This window comes from Dermochelys coriacea, chromosome 18, assembly GCF_009764565.3.
Source record: "Dermochelys coriacea isolate rDerCor1 chromosome 18, rDerCor1.pri.v4, whole genome shotgun sequence".
NCBI lineage: Eukaryota > Metazoa > Chordata > Testudines > Dermochelyidae > Dermochelys > Dermochelys coriacea.
In genome coordinates, this window is record NC_050085.1 from 559,017 (window position 1) to 579,792 (window position 20,776).

Below are 20,776 nucleotides of genomic sequence, written 5' to 3' on the forward strand. Positions count from 1 at the left end.
GGTGCAGTATTCAATTAACCCCGAAGAGCCAGAATTATAAACTAAGCAGATATGCAATTTTATTAAAGTTCAGTACAAATCAATTTGTTTGTCCTTTATAATGCACTATTTGCTGATGTCCACGCTGGTGCTGGAAAGAAACTGATGATCTAATTATACTGAGCAACAAAATTTATTCAGAGTATATAGACATTTCTTTTAAAGACTCAAAAAGTAGTTATCTATCTATATAGTAAGATTCCAGGATTGTCACTCTGCATGACTCTGAAGCCTAGATTGTCTGTTGAGTCAGCGTGAAGCAATGGAAAACAGCTACAAGCTTAGCAGAGAGGGGTTTTTTAGATCATCACCAGCTTCAATCAACACTGGGATTTGTAGTCTGTCACTGTCCAATATTTACATTTTCAGCAATTTTCTGCTTTTTTACACTTTACAGATGACACTTGTACAACAGCAACGGTGGTCACCTAGTAAAGTATAACAATAACATGCCAAAAAGACTCAAGTTTTCAAACACGTTATAGATGAGCGTACAGGGGTTACTATGAAAGGAAACATCATGTGCCAGCAATGCCCCTCGGCCATGTACATTGGCCAAACCCAACAGTCTCTACGCAAAAAAATAAATGGACACAAATCTGACATCAGGAATCCTAACATTCAAAATCCAGTAGGAGAACATGCCAATCTCCCTGGTCACTCAATAACAGACCTAAAAGTGGCAATTCTTCAACAACAAAACTTCAAAAACAGACTCCAACGTGAAACTGCAGAACTGGAATTAATATGCAAACTGGACACCATCAGATTAGGCCTGAATAAAGACTGGAAGTGGTTGGGACATTACAAAAACTAAACTTAATTTCCCCAATACTAATTTCCCCCAACTGTTACTCACATCTTCTTGTCAACTGTCTGAAATGGGCCACTCTCATTACCACTTCAAAACTTATTTTTCCTCCCTTGGTATCCTGCTGTCAATTGAATTGTCTCGTTAGACTAACCTCACACTTGGTAAGGCAATTCACATCTTTTCATGCATTTATACCTGTCCCTGTATTTTGCACTCCATGCAGCTGATGAATTGGGTTCTAGCCCACGAAAGCTTATGCCCAAATACATTTGTTAGTCTCTAAGGTGCCACAAGGACTCCTTGTTGGTTTTGCTGATACAGACTAACACAGCTACCACTCTGAAACTCTTTAGTTAATACACATTAGAAGTTCTATTAAGCAGAAATACAAGATCCATGGTGAGCTTGCAGCCTGATGCATACCTTCATATTAGGAATGTTAGGGCTGGTCTACACTGAAAAATTACATTGGCATAGCTACATCTCTCAGGGATGTGAAATTCACACCCCTGAGAGACGTAGCTCTGCCAACCTAACCTGTGGTGTAGACTGCACTAGGTTCTTCCGTCAGCCAAGCTACCGCCTCTCAGGGAGGTGAACTAACTACAGGGAGAGGAAAGCACAGCTCATTGCTTTAGTGAGTGTTTATACTGAAGCACTGCAGCTGCTGTAGCATTTCAACATAGGCATTTGCTACAGTGAAGGGAGGAGCTGATAATCCACCTCTCTGAGAGGCAGCAGCTAGGTCAATGGTAGACAGTGCTAGGTTCTTCACCAGGAGTCAGGTTGGTTTAAGTTCTCTCCCAGGGCTGTGGATTTTTCACACCTCAGAGAGATGCAGTTATGCTAATGTAACTTTTCAGCATAGACCAACCCTTACTATGGACAAATGGAGTTCAGCTAAATACAATTTCTTATAGGTAATTTGAAATCTTAATGCCAGTGCAGAAGAAAGCCCGTGGTCAGAAAGACGGATTTAATTCATTTATATTCCGTATTATGACAGAATTCAGAGTAGCAACCGTGTTAGTCTGTATCCACAAAAGAACAGTATAAGAAGTAAAGGAGTACTTGTGGCACCTTAGAGACTAACAAATTTATTTGAGCATAAGCTTTCATGGGCTACAGCCCATTTCATCAGATGCATGCAGTGGAAAATACACTAGGACAATTTTATATACACAGAGAATATGCAAATGGGTGTTACCATGCACACTATAACAAGAGTGATCAGTTAAGGTGAGCTATTACCAGCAGGAGAGAAAAGAAACCTTTTGTAGTAATAATCAAGATGGGCCATTTCCAGCAGTTGACAAGAACATGTGAGGAACAGTAAGGGGAGAAAAATAAACATGGGGAAACAACAGACTGAACTTCTACATAGAGTGCTTCCGCCAATGTGCACTGGCTGAAATTGTGGAAAAGCAACATCACTTGCCCCATAACCTCAGCCGTGCAGAACACAATGCCATCCACAGCCTCAGAAACAACTCTGACATCATAATCAAAAAGGCTGACAAAGGAGATGCTGTCATCATATATCAGAATATGAACAAGAACCTGCTAGGCAGCTCTCCAACACCACATTCTACAAACCATTACCCTCTGATCCGACTGAGGGTTACCAAAAGAAACTATACCATATGCTCAAGAAACTCCCTGAAAAAGCACAAGAGCAAATCCGCACAGACACACCCCTGGAACCCCGACCAGGGATATTCTATCTGCTACCCAAGATCCATAAACCTGGAAATCCTGGACGCCCCATCATCTCAGGCATTGGTACCCTGACAGCAGGATTGTCTGGCTATGTAGACTCCCTCCTCAAGCCCTAAACTACCAGCACTCCTAGCTATCTTCAAGACACCACTGACTTCCTGAGGAAACAACAATCCATCAGTGATCTTCCTGAAAACACCATCCTAGCCACTATGAATGTGGAAGCCCTCTACACCAACATTCCACACAAAGATGGACTACAAGCTGTCAGGAACAGTATCCTCTATAATGTCATGGCAAACCTGGTGGCTGAACTTTGTCCTCACCCAGAACTATTTCACATTTGGGGACAATGTATACCTTCATATCAGCGGCACTGCAATGGGTACCCGCATGGCCCCACAGTATGCCAACATTTTTATGGCTGACTTAGAACAACGCTTCCTCAGCTCTCGTCCCCTAATGCCCCTACTCTACTTGCGCTACATTGATGACATCTTCATCATCTGGACCCATGGAAAAGAAGCTCTTGAGGAATTCCACCATGATTTCAACAATTTCCATCCCACCATCAACCTCAGCCTGGACCAGTCCACACAAGAGATCCACTTCCTGGACACTACGGTGCTAGTAAGCGATGATCACATAAACACCACCCTATATCGGAAACTTACTGACCGCTATACTTACCTACATGCCTCCAGCTTTCATCCACACCACACCACACAATCCATTATCTACAGCCAAGCTCTACGATACAACCGCATTTGTTCCAACCCCTCAGACAGAGAAACACCTACAAGCATTCTTACAACTACAATACCCACCTGCTGAAGTGAAGAAACAGATTGACAGAGCCAGAAGAGTACACAGAAGTTACCTACTACAGGACAGGCAAAGAAAAATAAAGAAAACAACAGAACGCCACTAGCCATCACCTTCAGCCCCCGACTAAAACCTCTCCAGCTCATCATCAAGGATCTACAACCTATCCTAAAGGATGACGCATCCCTCTCACAGATCTTGGGAGACAGGCCAGTCCTTGCTTACAGACAACCCCCCAATCTAAAGAAAATACTCACCAGCACAACAAAAACACTAACCCAGAAACCTATCCGTGCAATGAAGCCCGTTGCCAACTGTGTCCACATATCTATTCAGGGGACACCATCATAGGGCCTAATCACATCAGCCACACTATCAGAGGTTAGTTCAACTGCACATCTACCAATGTGATATATGCCATCATGTGCCAGCAATGTCCCTCGGCCATGTACATTGATTCTTTTACGTAGAGACTGTCCAGTGTGACCAATGGACACAAAATCAGATGTCAAGAGTTATAAATTTCAAAAACCAGTTGGACAACACTTCAGTCTCTCTGGTCACTTGATTACAGACCTAAAAGTCACAATATTACAACAAAAAAAACTTCAAAAACAGTCTCCAACGAGAGACTGCAGAATTAGAATTAATTTGCAAACTGGACACCATTAAATTAGGCTTGAATAAAGACTGGGAGTGGATGTGTCATTATACAAAGTAAATCTATTTTCCCGTGTTTATTTTTCCCCCCTACTGTTCCTCACATGTTCTTGTTAACTGTTGGAAATGGCCCATCTTGATTATCACTACAAAAGGTTTTTTTTCTCTCCTGCTGGTAATAGCTCACCTTAACTGACCACTCTCGTTATAGTGTGCATGGTAACACCCATTGCTTCATGTTTTCTGTGTATTCTGACGGGGCAAGGCCAGATGGCTATGGAAGAGTAATCTTATTGGGATCCGGGAAGTGGGCGGGCGAAGCCCGTCCACCGCTAAAGGATCCCCCCCAAGCCTAAAATGGGAATCCACAGGACCTAAATGCCTAAAAAATTCCGGGGGACAACTAATAAAATAACAGGAATAGGAGTGCGGTCAAAGGGTCAAACGAAGGGAACCGGACGGGGACACTGAGCAGAGAACCCCGGACAAAGCCCACTGCTCCTCAAAGGCGTCAAAGGAGTCAGAGGACGCCGCCCAGAGGAACTCTGCCCGGATACGTGAACGGACCAAGGATCGGAAATAGGCCCCACAATCACAGGAGACTCCATTGGCCAACCTCTTCACTCTGGTTTTGTAGATGGCCATTTTAGCTAGGGCCAGGAGAAGGTTGACCAGGAGATCCCTTGACTTTGTGGGGCCACGGATAGGGAGTGCATAAACGAGAAGATGAGGGGAGAAGTGCAACCAAAAACGTAATAAATATTGCTGAGGAACCGGAATAGGGGCTGCAGCCCAGCACACTCCAGGCATACATGTGCCAGGGTATCCCTCACGCCGCAAAAGGGGCAGGTGTCTGGGATTGAAGTGAACCGCGCCAAGTACACGCCCATGCTAACGGCTCCGTGAAGGAGCCGCCAACTGACATCCCCGGCGGGCCTTGGGACTAAGGTGGAATATAGGCTGGCCCACCGGGGCTCCTCACACTCCAAAGGTGGCAGAAGGTCCCGCCATTTTGTATCGGGGTGGGACACGAGGGTGTGGGCGTGAAGGGTGTGGAGCACGAGCGTGTATAGATGTTTTCTTGGCGCGGTTTGAAAGCAGACCTGCTGCATCTCGTGCAGCCGGCTTCCATTGAAGGGGTCGGTTGGGTCCACAGGGCAGGGGTCCAATTAAAAGGTCCGGAGGGCCTGGGGTAGCGGGTGGGCGGGGCATGCCCTCGTGCAGGACCCGGTCGAGATAAACCCAAGCAGCGGGCGGCAAAGCAGCCTTCACCTCCTGAAGTATGCGCCGGGGAGTACAAGGTCTGGAAAGCCCCATGCGCTGAGCGAAGGTTAGCGGATCCAGCCAGTCTCCCCGGTCATAGTCCAGGAGGTCTCCGACTCTGGTGACCTCTGCCAGGACCAAACTCTGGCGCACCGAGCGGGACTCCGCCATCTGCACACGGAGCTGGGGGTTGTGTAGCAGGGGCTCCGCGAGGAGATCTGCCCCCTCGGTGGCCGCCACGGACCTGCTCGTTGTAAAGAGTTTCCAGGTCTGGAGGAGGTCCTGGTAGAAGACCGGCAGCCCGGAGAGGTCTCGCGGAAGACCTCTCCGATGGAGATAAAGGAGCTGCCAGTTGTATCGGAGCCCTCGGAAGCGGCGCAGGAAGGCATGCGCCAGTATGCTCCACGCCGAACTACCTGCACCATAAAGGAGCCTCTGCAGGGTCTGGAGGTGGAAGACATGGACCTGAGTAAGCAGACATTTTAGGCCCTGCCCTCCCTCCTCCAGAGGTAGATGGAGAATCCCTGCAGGGACCCAGTGCAGTCCTGACCAAAAGAACTTCAGAATCGATGTCCAGAGGTTGGCCAGGAAAGCCGGGGCCGGGACCAGGGTGTTGAGCCGGTACCAGAGCATGGACAGGACTAGTTGATTAAGCACTAGCGCTCTCCCTCGAAGGGAGAGGCACCGGAGTAGTCCTGTCCATTTCCGGAGCCTCTCTATCACCCCGCCCTCTAAATTCTGCCAGTTGTTCGGCGGAGAGGGATGCGTGGAAGAAAGGTAAATGCCCAGATAAAGCAGCGGACCCGTGCTCCACCGGATGGCCTGAAGCGCGGGTGAGAAGGAGCTCGCCTGCCGCCAGTCCCATACCACCAAGCCAGAGCTCTTGACCCAGTTGACCCGCGCAGAGGAGGCTGCCGAATAGATGGCCTGGCAAGCCTCCACCCGCACCAAGTCGCCCGGGTCCTGGACCACGAGGAGCACGTCATCAGCGTACGCCGACAGGACCAGCTGCAGCTCCGGCTCCCGCAGCACCAAACCTGTCAACCTCCTTCGGAGGAGACAGAGGAATGGCTTGATCACCAGAGCGTACAGCTGGCCTGAGAGGTGACACCCCTGCCGTACTCCTCGCCCGAAGCTGACCGGTTCGGTCAGGGTCCAGTTGAGCCTGACCAGACACTCTGCGGAAGCGTACAGCACCCGGAGAAAATGCACAAACCTGGGTCCAAAGCCAAACGCCTGCAGAGTGCTCAGGAGATACCCGTGATCCACCCTGTCGAACGCCTTCTCCTGATCCAAGGACAGGAGGCCGAATGACAGACTATCCCTACACCCACGTTCCAATAGGTCCCGGACCAGATATAGGTTGTCGAAGATGCTGCATCCCGGGACGGGGTAGGTCTGGTCTGGGTGGACCATGTCCGCCAGCACGGACCCTAGCCGCAGCGAGATGGCTTTTGCCACGACTTTCAAGTCCGTGCTGAGGAGCGAGACGGGACGCCAATTTCGTAAATGGCGGAGGTCCCCCTTCTTCGGCAATAAGGCCAGCACGGCTCGCCTGCACGAAAGAGGGAGGACCCCGCTCTGCAAAGACTCGGCCCAGATGATGACTAGGTCTGGGCCCAGGACGTCCCAGAACACGCGGTAGAACTCCATGGTCAGCCCGTCCATGCCCGGAGATTTATTGGTGGGCATGCGACGGAGGGCTTCCGAGAACTCTGCCAGAGTGAAAGGCAGCTCTAGCCGATCTCGGTCGCCCACGCTGACCGTCGGGAGCTCCTCCCAAAGGACTCTGCAAGCGTTAGGATCGGTCGGATCTGGGGAGGAAAGGCTTGCATAGAAGGCTCTCGCCCTCCCGCACATCTCCACCGGATCCGTGACGGGGGTGCCATCTTCTGCCAGTAGGCAGATGATATGTTTCTTAGCCCCCCTCTTTTTCTCCAGGGCGTAGAAGAAGCGGGAACTGTAATCCATCTCCCGAAGGAGACGGATGCGGGATCGAACAAAGGCACTCTGGGCCAGATGGTCCTCGAGGGTCTGGAGCTCCTTCCGCTTCTCCCGGAACGCTCCGCAGAGGGGTGGATCCTTGGGGCTGGCAGCCAGACGCCTCTCCAGCTCTAAGACCTCCCGTTCCAACTGCTCTATCGCCGCATCCCTCCGTCGGCTGGCACCCCGGGTGTAGTCACGGCACAAGAGCCGGGCGCGCACCTTCCCTAAGTCCCACCACCGCCGCGCCGAGGGAAAGGCATGCCGCTGCCCTCGCCAGGCCAGCCAGAACTCCCGGAAGGACGCCACGAAGCCCGCATCCTCCAGCAAGCTGTTCTAAAAATGCCAATAGGCCGGCCCCGGCCTCTCCGCGCAGAGGGAGGCTGTCACGGTGGCTATATGATGGTCAGAAAATGGGGCCGGCTGGATGCTGGAGGAGTGGGCTCGTGAAAGATGAAAGCGTGATAAATAAATGCGGTCCAACCGGGAGTGGCGCGACCGATGGGCCTCCACCCGGACAAAGGTGAACGTGGAAGTGTCATCCGGGTGGTGGTCGCACCAGACGTCCACCAGGGAGTGGTGTTAGACTATCTCCTGGAGGACGGCGACGGCGGCCGGACTCTGCTCAGTCCCCGAGCGGTCCCGCTCCTCAAGGGTGATGTTAAAGTCCCCTCCCAGGACCAGGCACTCCTGAGGATCCAAGGTGCCGAGGAAGGTGGAAGCCTGCTGATAGAATTGCAGCCGCTCCGGGCTCGCTGCTGGGGCATAGATGTTGACGAGGTTGACTACAAGCCCCTCCATGCAGACCCGGAAGTGCAGCAGGCGGCACGGCACAGCCTCGGCGACCCCCAGCACCTCGGGCCGTAGGTTGGGGGAGAACAGGGTCGCCACTCCAGCCTTACGAACTTTGAGGTGGCTAAAGTAGACCCTGTCCACCAATCCAGCCTCCAGCTGTCTTCGGCGGTCTATGGGTCTCCTGCAGGAAAACCACAGAATACCTCCCATCCCGAAGGAAGGAGAGCACCTGGGACCTGCAGAGACCCATCCTACAGCCGCGGGTGTTCAATGTTGCGATGGTAAAGGGTGCCATGAGGAGGGCTGGGGGGGATCCTCGCCGGCAGGGACGCTCGTGGCTCCCGGCGGGCCACGCAGCAGTCCGTGACCCACCCCGTAGGTGAGTAAGGAGTCACGGAAGAGGCGGACCCGCTGGTAGGCCCCGGCGCCCTGCCTCCCGGTCCTTTTACCCTCCCCCATGAGGGCCCTTGCGGCCCGGAGGGTTTGATTAAAGTCCCCCCATCGCTGGAGGGCAAGCTGGACTTTCTTGCAGGAGCCACGGACGTCTTCTAGAAACTCCCGCAACTCCTCTCGCAGCGCATGCGGGGCTGGGGTTACGGTCTGGTTACTCCCCGACGGGGCCCTTGCTACAGCCCCGTGGCCCACCGAGACGGGCAGACAGGGTGCGGACCCCCGAGGGGGCTCCTGATGGGTTAACCTGAATGCTGGGGCGATAGGGGGCGGCGGAGGGAGGATAGCAGCCCCTGGTGTGTCGGGACGGGTAAACACAAAGGCCGCTCCCTGGGAGTCATCTGTTGGAAAGGGGAAGGAGACAGTCCCAGGGGCGGCAATAACATCTCGGGAGGTGGACGGGATAAGTGCAGGGGCAGGGGTAGAGGTGAGAGTCTGGGCGGGGAGAGGGCTCTCAGTGATGCCGGGCACAAGCTCTCTGGTGGATTTGGCAGCCACGGCATCAGGAGGTGGACTCTCTTCTGTAGGGCCCTCTCCCGGGAAGGAGGTCGAATGCGCCTCACCAGCGAGGGGTGCCCCTGGTGGCTCAGGTTCCAGCCGCGTGGCACTGGCCGTTGCCTCAACAGGCTCGGCGGCTCTCAGCGGGGTGCCCTCTGCAGCCGGGTTGATGGAGGAGTCCAGGGGCTCCTCGGAGGTGGGAGCGGAAGCAGCGGTTAGGTGGAGGGAACATGGGGAGAGGAGGGCTGGAGTGAAGTCGCCCAGATCGAGGCCCGCTGGCATAGGATCGTCCTCCCCCTGGGTGACCGGGGTCAGACCCAGGGCCTCGATCTCCTCATATATAGACGGGAAACAGTTTTCTGCTACCCCGGGCTTCACCCCGCCGGCATCTGACGCGACGATTGCTTTGGGGCACACTGGGGTTTCAGATGGTGCCTCGGGGGTCTTGGAGGGGAGGGACTCCCGTGTAAGGGAGATACTGCCTTCCAGTGCTGCCACGTCTTCCCCAGCTGGCTCTGGTGGATGGAACACACCCGTGGGTAGAGCGGAAGGCTCAGCATCAGTGCCCCCCTTCCTGGTCTTCTGGGGGGCCTCCACGTCAGATGGGAGGAGCGGAGCTCAAGCCTTCCGCTTGCCCCGCTTCCCCTGGACTAGGGCCCAGCCCTCCATGGCATCATCTGGGGGCTGGCTAGCAGGGCTTGTGTCAGGGGGCAGAAGCGATGGCTCAGGGACTCGAGGGGGTAACGGTGGAGCAGCACAAGGGAGGGAAGATTCCCCTTGGGGCGGGCCCTCTCCCATGTCCGGCAGTGTCCCTGCCGCACCCTCCTCCACAGGCCTCGCCAGATTGCAAGCAGCGGGGGCGGGGCTCTCCCGCTCGTCTGGGCATAGTTGGTGAGGTGCCCCTTGGGCCCAAGCGGGAGCAATGGTGGACTGGGAAGGAGGAGGGGTGGTTTCGGGCGCCGGGCAGCCAGGGGCACCGGTGATGACGGGGCTGGTGCCCTGCCGGGGCTCGGGGGTCCCGGATGCCCCTCCTTCCCGGGCCAAGGGGCAGTCTCTCCGGACGTGCCCCATCGCCCGGCAGAAGTAGCACCGGGCCTCCCCCGTGGAATAATGCACCCGGTAATGGGCCCCTTGGTAGGGGACTAGGAAGGACCCCTCCAGCGCCTCTCCGTCACGCGCCGTCGGCAGCAGTTGAAGCTGCACTTGCCAGCAGAACGAGAGGACGTGACGGAGGGCGGGGTCTTTGCAGCCCAACGGGAGAGGGCTGATGACAGAGATGGGCTTCCCCAAGGTAGAAAGGGCGGGTAACAGGGCGGCATTGGGGAGAAAGGGAGGGACGGAGGTCAGGACCAGGCAGACGCCCAGGTCCTCTAGCGGCTCTAAGGGGACGAACACGCCCCCAACTGCCAGGCCCTTCTCTACCGCCTGCTGGGCGGCGGCCTCCGATGTTAAGAAGAAGACGACCTTGCCATACATTTTGAAGGCCGCCACAATGGCCATGGGCCCCACCACCCTCGCCAACGCCCGCACATAGGTCTCCACGTGGGGCAAGGCGGGCACCAGGAGGCAACGGACACCGTGCTTCCTGGTCATGGTGGGAAAGGGGCCCCGGCTGCTATAGATGGTAGCGGAGGCGGTGGGCTGGAGAAATGACGTAGCGGCAGGCGGGGGGGCTGCCGCCACCTGGGCATATGCTCTGGGGGCCGGGGGAGGGACACCTGCAGAGCTGGTGGAGGGAACAGCGGGGAGGGGAGCCCCAGCTGGAGATGGGGCCGGGGCATTGGGGGCAGCCCCTGCCATGGAGGGCCTGGTCTTTTTAGCGGGGCCCTTTCCCTTCTTCTTCCCGCCAGCTGGGGGGATTCCCCCCAAATCTGAGGGGGTGAGAGACGTGGCAGCAGTGGAGGTCACCCCGGTGCCCGTCACTGCTGGTGCCCCAGCGGGGGCGGTGGCAGATGGTTCGGCAGCGGAGGTAGAAGCTTGGGGGGGTGACAGTGGGGTAGGCGGGGGAGGGGGAGCTCGGGCTGCTGGAAGGGTCCCACCCGTCTCATCCCCCACCATCATGAGCAAGGAGGAAAGGGGGGACACCAAAAGGAGAAGGGGAGAAGGGAAGCAGGTCGACCACTCCTCCCCGCTAGGCTGCAGGCAGGGGAGAAGGGCGCCAAAAGGGGTGGGCTGGACAGGGGGCGATCAGGGGTTAGGGGTCAGTCACCGACACAAGGTGGAATTCCGGCTCCTCTTGGTGCACTAGTGGAGGGGGGGGATACAACATTGGGGGTGCAGTGAAGAGGGTTGTAACTGAAATGGGGAATTGCACAAGCGCATGGGAGGGGGCATGGGCACATGGAGTGAGGGGCTAAGCGGTCTGGAGTTAGGGCAGGGAAATCAAGGGGCTAGCTTCAGAGGCTGGGGCGGGGCAAACAAACAAAGGCTGCAGAAGGAAATGGGCGGGGCAGGCAAACAAACTGAAGCTAGTAAGGGGGTCTGGGACAAAAGGTATAGGACCCACGTGCACCCACGTGCGCTTGCACTAGTCTTTTTAGGCAGGCTGCTGCTTCTGGCCTAAAGAGTAGAAATAGGGCGTGGCAAGCCCAGCAAGCAGCTGAGTCCAGAGGCAGGAGCTGAGGCAGATGGTATACAGCCAGTGGGGTGGTGGAGGAGGCAGTGGTGGTAGTAGTGGTGGGGGTTGGGAGGAACACACAGATGGATCAGGGGGCAACTCCACGCCACACCCCATGTGTCCCTGGAAACACAGTCAAGACCCCCACCACAAGAGCACAGTTTGAAAATTACTCAGTCTTAGGCCCCCTCCACGGTGGTCTGCAAAGTCTCTAGGTGCTCCCCCACTGGTAGATGGTCCTCTTCTTCTCCTCCTCGGGCTTCAGCAGCTCCAGGTAGCAGACTCCACAGCAGCAGCAGCAGCACCTCCAGGAACTCCAGGTGGTGGTCCAGGCAGGCAGAAAGGACCCCTTTCAGGTGGTGGTGGTGGTGTCCACAACAGCAGTGGCTGGGGTCCCTCACTCCTCTTCTCTGGGGAGTGGGCTAGCAGCCGCCCCCCCCCGGGGCTGCAGTTGGAGCAGTAGCAGCACCCAAGAGTGGGGGGTCCAGCAGCCAGGTAGCAGAGAATGGGGGGTGTCTGGCCCAGCCAGGGGAGCAGCTGGAGCAGCAGGGAGAGCTTAGGGCCTAGCAGCAGGAGTAGCAGTTTCCCACCTTCCTCCAAGCTAGAAGGCTATGGGAGAACAGTGGAGGGGGGAGAGAGAGAGATTCACTCCAGGCTAAACAAATCCCTGGTACCAGGATCACTGAAATGGAAGCTGCTCCAGGTCATTTAAGACACCTGGGGTCAATTAAGAACTTTCCAGAAGGCAGCGAGAATGCTAGGTTGATTGGGACACCTGAAGCCAATCAGGGGCTGGCTGAAACTAATTAAAAGCCTCCCAGTAACTCAGGTGGGAATGCATGTCAGGAGCTGTGGGAAGAAGTTGCATGGTTGGAGAGGCCGAGTAGTACACACCATATCAGGCACAAGGAAAGAGGCTCTGAGGTAAGGGTGAAGTGGAGCTTGAGGAAGTGAGGGCTGCTGTGGGGGAAGTAGCCCAGGGAATTGTACATGTCATGTTTCTAAAAGGTCAGCCACCCTAGCTGATACTATTAAGGTCCCTGGGCTGGAGCCTGGAGTAGAGGGTGGGCCCGGGTTCCCCCCACCCCCCTTTGCCCTCTGATTAATCCCTGAGACTGGGAGACAACAGAGACTGTGCAAGGAAGGATAACTTCTCTTCACCTCCCTCACTGGCTTATGATGAAAATGGCTCAGTAGACTGACCCTCGTCTCTAGAGAAAGAAGGGTTACATGGAGGGTCACAGTGAGCCTCTAAGGCTAGCGAAATCCTCCAGGAAACGCGGGACCCATGGAGGCAAGGACAGAGCTTTGTCACAGTATATAAAATCGTCCTACTGTATTTTCCACTGCAAGCATTCGATGAGGTGGGCTATAGCCCATGAAAGCTTATGCTCAAATAAATTTGTTAGTCTAAGGTGCTGCAAGTACTCCTGTTCTTATTCCGTATTATGTCACTCTGCAGTGACACGCACACACACACCCCTTTCAAAATATTAGCGGGTTTTCCACATTTCAGAGCTAATTTCACTTAGATGCTTTGTTTGACTGATAACTTTCAAATAGAACTTTCTTCATTTGAAAATACAGATTTGACTTAAGACACATGCTACTATCGAAGCTACAAAATTATTTCAGATCTTCTTTATAGGACACCAATTAACCCTTTAAATCATTACACGTTAAGATAGTTTTTCCGAGCTCATCTTTGTTTTGCAGTAGACACAAAAATAACTTCCTGTTCAACATGCTGGACAATAGAATGGAACCCCATTAGAAACATTCCTGTTCTTTACACCTATCACTTTTAAGTTTCACTTTCCTTTTTAAAAAATTCCCCTCACCAATCCTTCAGATCATGTCTCACTTTTTTCATTCTTTTCTGCAAACATATATGGAGTGGATGGACACCAGCTCTCCTCCTATGCAGTCCTGTCTATTCTTACAGTTAAAGTGTACGGATAACTATTATTAATTAAATTAACAGAGTATAAGAAACATTAGAGATGCATATATATTTCTGAAGGCACAAGGACACAGAACTAACCTTAAACTCAATTTCAGCTTTGCGAAAGTGATTCAGATCCTCAACACAACTACCAGTGTATAGCACACTGACCATTTGCATCAACAAATAAATTCCCCACAAAAGCTTATGCCCAAATAAATCTGTTAGTCTTTAAGGTGCCACCGGACTCCTTGTTGGTTTTGTGGATACAGATTAACACAGCTACCCCCTGGTACTTTACTGTGTTGGGGAGCAAACAAGGACCTTGCCATATGCAGCTCACCCCATGTTCCCAGAAGGACACTTGCTGCTGAAACTTATCTGTTGTAGGGTAATGATCTCTTGATGTCATAAAAACATTAAAAAAATAAACAGCACTAAAAATAAAAATGGATTTCAGTAAGTTTCTAAGGAAATGCCCTCCAAAAAATACTCTCCAAAAATATTCACAATCACATTACAATTTATACTAGGTAGCAGCCTTCATTTACTATTTACATACACTTCCATATTTCAGAGAAAAATATCTGGGACATCTAAATATATTTAAGGCAAAATGGAAGAGAATGGAGCATGTGTATATATTACAAACAGGGTTTATATAGCTTTAAAAATTGACGCATTTTATTAATTAAATAAGTCTTCATAACAGAAGAAAGTCACTAAAATAAATAATATCCGATCAGATCATTGGTCCTCCTCTAGATTTATACATGTTAAACTCACCTTATTTACCTTATGCTTCTCTTTCTTTTAGGTCTCTTGTTCTTAGAGCCTAGTCACTTTCATGTGATGTGACATGCTGCAGCACCACTACTGACTCCTTTATGACAGAACCAGCCACTTTTGCTGTGAGCCCTTTAGGCTCCCTTCTAGGATTAATTCACTCTCCTTCCTCTAACACACACAAAAATGCCTTTGGTCAAATAGCACCACAGAACTTACCAAATGTGATGGCATTTTCCAGTTTTAACCTCAAAAGTATATGCCAAACTTGCAAGCCAAACTAAACTAGCATTCATTGAAGTTGGAAATCCCTCCAAGATGCTTTTAATGATTACTTTAAAAGAAAATGCTTTTGAAACTCTAGCACCCTCATGCATTCAGGCAAGCAGAAACCATTTAACTGCCAAGACACAAAAGTATTGTATAACAAGTTTAAAAAGAAAAAAAACCTGCCTATTCAGACAATGCAGCACCTTGCTGGATAGACCTTCAGCTGAGCACTGACTTAATATGTAAAAGCCAGCTAGCTAGCTCATCACTTAAAACTAAGCAAGTTCCCCCAGCAATAGTTTTACATATCACTGACATGCTTACTTAGGAAAAAAACACTTAAGTCTTCCTCACTATTCAGAAGTACTTTTAAAAATTGCAGTATATTACAAGCTAGCCAAAAATATTAGGAAAAAGGTAGAGTTCGCCCTTCAGTTACCACTCTTAAGTCTCTAAAGACTTAACTTTGACCCAAACACATCTGTATCAAGTCTCCTGATTTTAAAAAAAAAAAAAAAAATTGGGGGTTAGCAGCAAGAATGACTCTAGAAGTTCAAGAAAACAGCGGGCCTAACAGATTATGAAAGGCCTTTTCTCATCTCAAAATGAAAGTAAGAGTAATAAACCCATTTTACGCTGGATAAGAAATATGTTCTTTGTGTACATATTATACAGCTCTTAGACAGCTTGACCTCTTTATAAAAATATTCTGCATTTTCTTATTTAAAAAATAAGCATTAGCACTAACACAAAGCAGAACTAACACTTCCAGCTGACAACCACCAATACAGTCATCTTAGAGCATGAAACATATTGTTAGGTTAACATATTGATAGACTTATTTCATTTCCACTGATTTTCAATGCAGAGCTCTCTTAATACGCTCCCAAAAGTCACTGAAAAAAATCAGTAACTTTTCAGGGATGCTCTCCAACGCAAAACATGTGTATACATACACAGACGCACTACTTTCCTGCTGATCTCTGCAATATTTACCTCCAGACTTCAGGTCCAGTTGCAAAGAATTAAAGAACTTTAAAACATTCACTAAAAGAAATACTGGCCTTTCCTTAAAGCACTAACATTTTTTGGTGAGTTTCTTATTGAAAATTTCCTCCTCCCACCACAAGCTGCTTTACAGAGAAAGGTGCCTAGTGTGACATTTCCACATTAAATTCATTTCCACTACAAATAATAAATTTAAAAAATCCACAATTCAGATTAGCCAGGCAGCTGGGCTCTCTCTTCAACTTAATTTAAAAAAACAAAACAAAAAAAAAAAAAACCACCCACTTACCTCAACATGACCAGATATATGTCACAGCACAACTGACATTTATTATTTGCACTACTTCTACTTTGAGGGCAAAGGTTGTAGTCATCCCGTACCTCCCCACAAGAAGGGGATGAAGTCCCATTAGCTCTCTCCATGAAGAGATGGGTATAGCTCACACTGCATTCACTATTTAAAGTACAAGGGGCTATAAGCCCTTCTCATAATACCACTATCAGTAGATGTAATCCCCAGTTCTCTATATATGAAAAAATACAGCCCCCTCACCACCATTGCAACAGTAGGGGATAAAAGCCCCCATCCCTCCCATAAAAATAAGTGCATGCAACCCCATCTCCACAAGCAAGGGTAAAACCCCCATTCCATACGTATATACAAAGCCCCCTCAGCCCCCCTTCCCTCCACAAAAAAGGGGCTCAGCCCTCATTCCTTATATACTTTGGTGGTGCACCCTCAACCCTGAAGGAAGCCCCAATTATACAGATTAGGGATTGCAGTTCCCGTTCCCTGTGAGTGGGGACTCAAGCCCCCAATACCTAGCTATATGGGGGGGCGCGGCCCCTGCACACTCTCCTCCCTGTGGGGGCTCAGCTCCCCCCACCCATCCTTCCCTGTAGGGGGGCTCAGACCGGGAGGGGCCTGGCCGGTGTAAAGGATACTGTTGGGGCGGCTGGGTCTGTAAGGCCCTGAGGTTGGGGTGAGGAGGCGGCGGCGCCACCGCTGCCGCCGCCGGGTGAGGAGGAGCCGCGGGGGGAGGCGGCCCCGCTGCCGCCGCCGCCGCCCCGCTCCCAGGGCTGGTCCCCGCCGCCGCTGCCGCCGCTGAGCCGGGCTTCAGAGCCGCTTTCTGCGGTAAACTCATCGCAAAGCGCAGCCACCACCCCCTCTGTGCGGGGAGCGGGGCAGGGAGGAGCCGGGCCGGAGGAGCGGGGAGCGGGCCGGGGGACAGCGCGGGGGCAGGGGCAGCCCGGCACCACCGGCCGGTCTCCGTGACAACGCGCCTCCGGGAGGACTGGGGCGCGGAGAGGGGCCGGCGGGGCCGCTCAAGCCGCGCTGCTCATGGGCCGCCGGCGGCAGGGAGTCTCGGTCCCCCTCCCCGGGGGAAGCGGCGCCCTTCGCGGTGGCGGCTCTCGGGCGATTCCGGCGGATTTTCCTCACTGAAGTAGCGGAGCATCAAACATGGCGCTGCGGCCGCCTCCAGCAGTCCGGCAGGACGGACGCTCGGGCGCCTTCGGACCACTCCGGAGCCGTTCGACCCTGACGCGTTCGGAAAGCTTCGGACCTTTCCGGAGCCGCTCGGCCTCGGATCTTTCGGAATACTTCGGCTCCTTCCGGAGCTCCTCGGCTCCGCCGCTCTCGGGAAACTTCGGGTCACTCCGGACACCCTCCGCTAGGGACTCTTCGGGCATTTTTGGAAAGATTGACTGTGGGATTCGGGCGTCGAGCTCGGGCCGTTTCGGAGATCCTCGGGAAGGGAACGTTCGCCGCTTCTGAAACGTTCGGCCCCACGGCCGAGAGGGGCTCGGGTCGCTTCGTGAACACTCGGCTGTTCGGAAAGATTCGCGAAACCCCCCGCAGAGGAGCGGCGCTGGGGTCTCTTCTTCCTCTCACCTAGGGACCTGTGGAAACCCATAGAAACTCACCCTTGGACTGTTCCCTAACTGGGGTCCCCCCACAGCAGGGCCCTTCCTCCCCCTACAACTCAGCCCCGACCAGCCCCCCTTTTCCCCCTTCCCCGGGCCCTGTTTTCCCCATAGCTGGGACCCAGTCAGCCCCCCAAAATCCCCAAAGGTGGGCCCTTTCTTCCACTACAGCTGGGCCCCAACCCAGCCCCCCCTTCCACTCTTCAGCTGGGCCCCTTGTGGTTAGGTCCTACGATGGTGTCCCTTGAATAGATATGCGGACAGAGTTGGCACTGGGGTTTGTTGCAGGGTTTGGTTCCTCGGTTAGTATTATTGTTAATCTATCCAGCTATACTCTTAGCCTTAACCTCGGGGCCTCTCCTTCTGCCCCACCATCCCCACAAACATGATACAAGTTCTGCGCTGACCTAGAATCCTACTTTTGATGTCTCCAACTCAACGAATATTTCCAACACACCACTGAACAGCACACTAACCCACAGAAAGCTTCCTACGAACACTACAGAAAGAAGGATTCTGTGTGGACTCCTCCTGGAGGTCAAAACAGCAGACTGGACTTCAACATAGAGTGATTGGGAGGGGGGCATGGGTGCACGGAGCAAGGGGCTAGTCAGGGCCGGGGTACCACGGTGCAGGGGAGGGGGGCAGACAAACAGGCTGAAAGTAGGACAGAGCAACCAGGGGCTAACTTCAGGGGCTGGGGCAGGGCAGATGAACAAACACAACTTCAAGGGGTGGGGCAGGGCAGGCCAACAAACTGAAGCTGCCGAGTGGCTGAGGTAAAGGGGGTGAGCAAATGGTTGTAAGGGGTGTGTGGTTGCTGGTGAGTATTTACAGCCCCCCAATCTGAAGCAAATACTCACCAGCAACCACACACCACACAACAGAACCACGAACCCAGGAACCTATCCTTGCAACAAAGCCCGTTGCCAACTCTGTCCACATATCTATTCAGGGGATACCATCATAGGGCCTAATCACATCAGCCACACTGTCAGAGGCTCGTTCACCTGCGCATCTACCAATGTGATATATGCCATTATGTGCCAGCAATGCCCCTCTGCCATGTACATTGGCCAAACTAGACAGTCTCTACGTAAAAGAATGAATGGACACAAATCAGACGTCAAGAATTATAACATTCAAAAACCAGTTGGAGAACACTTCAATCTCTCTGGTCACTCGATCACAGACCTAAGAGTGGCTATACTTCAACAAAAAAGCTTCAAAAACAGACTCCAACGAGAGACTGCTGAATTGGAATTAATTTGCAAACTGGATACAATTAACTTAGGCTTGAATAGAGACTGGGAATGGATGAGTCATTACACAAAGTAAAACTATTTCCCCATGGTATTTCTCCCTCCCACCCCACCCCCCACTGTTCCTCTGATATTCTTGTTAACTGCTGGAATTAGCCTACTTGCTTATCACCATGAAAGGTTTTCCTCCTTTCCCCCCCCTGCTGTTGGTGATGGCTTATCTTAAGTGATCACTCTCCTTACCGTTTCAGAGTAGCAGCCGTGTTAGTCTGTATTCGCAAAAAGAAAAGGAGTACTTGTGGCACCTTAGAGACTAACAAATTTATTAGAGCATAAGCTTTCGTGAGCTACACGAAAGCTTGAATGATGAAGTGAGCTGTAGCTCACGAAAGCTTATGCTCTAATAAATTTGTTAGTCTCTAAGGTGCCACAAGTACTCCTTTTCTCCTTACCGTGTGTATGATAAACCCATTGTTTCATGTTCTCTGTGTGTGTGTATATAAATCTCTCCTCTGTTTTTTCCACCAAATGCATCCGATGAAGTGAGCTGTAGCTCACGAAAGCTTATGCTCTAATAAATTTGTTAGTCTCTAAGGTGCCACAAGTACTCCTTTTCTTAAGGCATATAGAAAGCTGTCTAGATCATCGGGCTCAACGGGTAAGTGATCAATGGCTCTATGTCTAGTTGGAAGCCGGTATCAAGCGGAGTGCCCCAAGGGACGGTGCTGGGGTCAGTTTTGTTCAATATCTTCACTAATGATCTGGAGAATGGCGTAGATTGCACGCTCAGCAAGTTTGCAGGTGACACTAAACTGGGAGGAGAGGTAGATACTCTGGAGGGTAGGGATAGGCTACAGAGGGACCTAGACAAATTAGAGGATTGGGCCAAAAGAAATCTGATGAGGTTCAACAAGGACGAGTTCAGAGACCTGCACTTAGAACGGAAGAATCCCACGCACCGCTACAGACTAGGGACCAAGTGGCTAGGCAGGAGATCTGCAGAAAAGGATCTATGGGTTACAGTGGATGAGAAGCTGGATATGAGTCAACAGTGTGCCCTTGTTGCCAAGAAGGCTAACGGCATTTTGGGCTGTATAAGTAGGAGCATTGCCAGCAGATCAAGGGATATGATCATTCCCCTCTATTCAGCATTAGGTGAGGCCTCATCTGGAGCACTGTGTCCAATTTTGGACCCCACACTACAAGAAGGATGTCAAAAAATTGGAAAGCATCCAGCGGAGGGCAACAAAAATTATTAGGGGGCTAGAGCACATGATTTATGAGGAGAGGCTGAGGGAACTAGGATTGTTTAGTCTGCGGAAGAGAAGAATTAGGGGGGATTTGATAGCTGCTTTCAATTACCTGAAAGAAGGTTCCAAAGAGGATGGATCTAGACTGTTCTCAGTGGTAGCAGATGACAGAACAAGGAGTAATGGTCTCAAGTTGCAGTGGGGGAGGTTTAGGTTGGATATTAGGAAAAACGTTTTCACTAGGAGGGTGGTGAAGTACTGGAATGGGTTGCCTAGGGAGGTGGTGGAATCTCCTTCCTTGGAGGTTTTTAAAGCTTGTCTTGACAAAGCTCTGGCTGGGATGATTTAGTTGGGGATTGGTCCTGCTTTGAGCAGGGGGTTGGACTAGATGACCTCCTGAGGTCACTTCCAACCCTGATATTCTATGATTCTATGACGGTAGAACTTTTAAAATTGGGAAAGAAACTTTCCCCTTGTCTATTGTTCTCTGGGCTGGAGGGAGAGCAGCCATGCCATAAGCAGCTTAAGTCAGGTAGGATAGTAAATTATCAGATCATACCTAGAATTACTTATCTGAACTTCAAATGTGTATGTAGATCAGAATGTTTACCTAGACGTGATTGGGGTTATTTCTTTTCATAGAATCATAGAATCTAAGGGTTGGAA

General features: G+C 51.7%; 1 protein-coding gene across 39 annotated transcripts in view; it reads right to left on the reverse strand.

Moving 5' to 3' along the window:
* The window catches only part of EIF4G3 (eukaryotic translation initiation factor 4 gamma 3), a 455,276-nt gene extending 438,459 nt beyond the window's left edge, over positions 1 to 16,817 (reverse strand). For all 39 annotated transcript variants that reach the window (XR_006276414.1, XM_043500160.1, XM_043500159.1 and 36 more), the window contains exon 1: positions 16,618 to 16,817. Coding sequence is in view for 38 of the 39 variants with exons in the window: in XM_043500160.1 (XP_043356095.1) it covers positions 16,618 to 16,817 (200 nt within the window). In the remaining variant the exon portion in view is untranslated. The remainder of the gene's footprint in view (positions 1 to 16,617) is intronic.
* Positions 16,818 to 20,776: the final 3,959 nt, after the last annotated feature.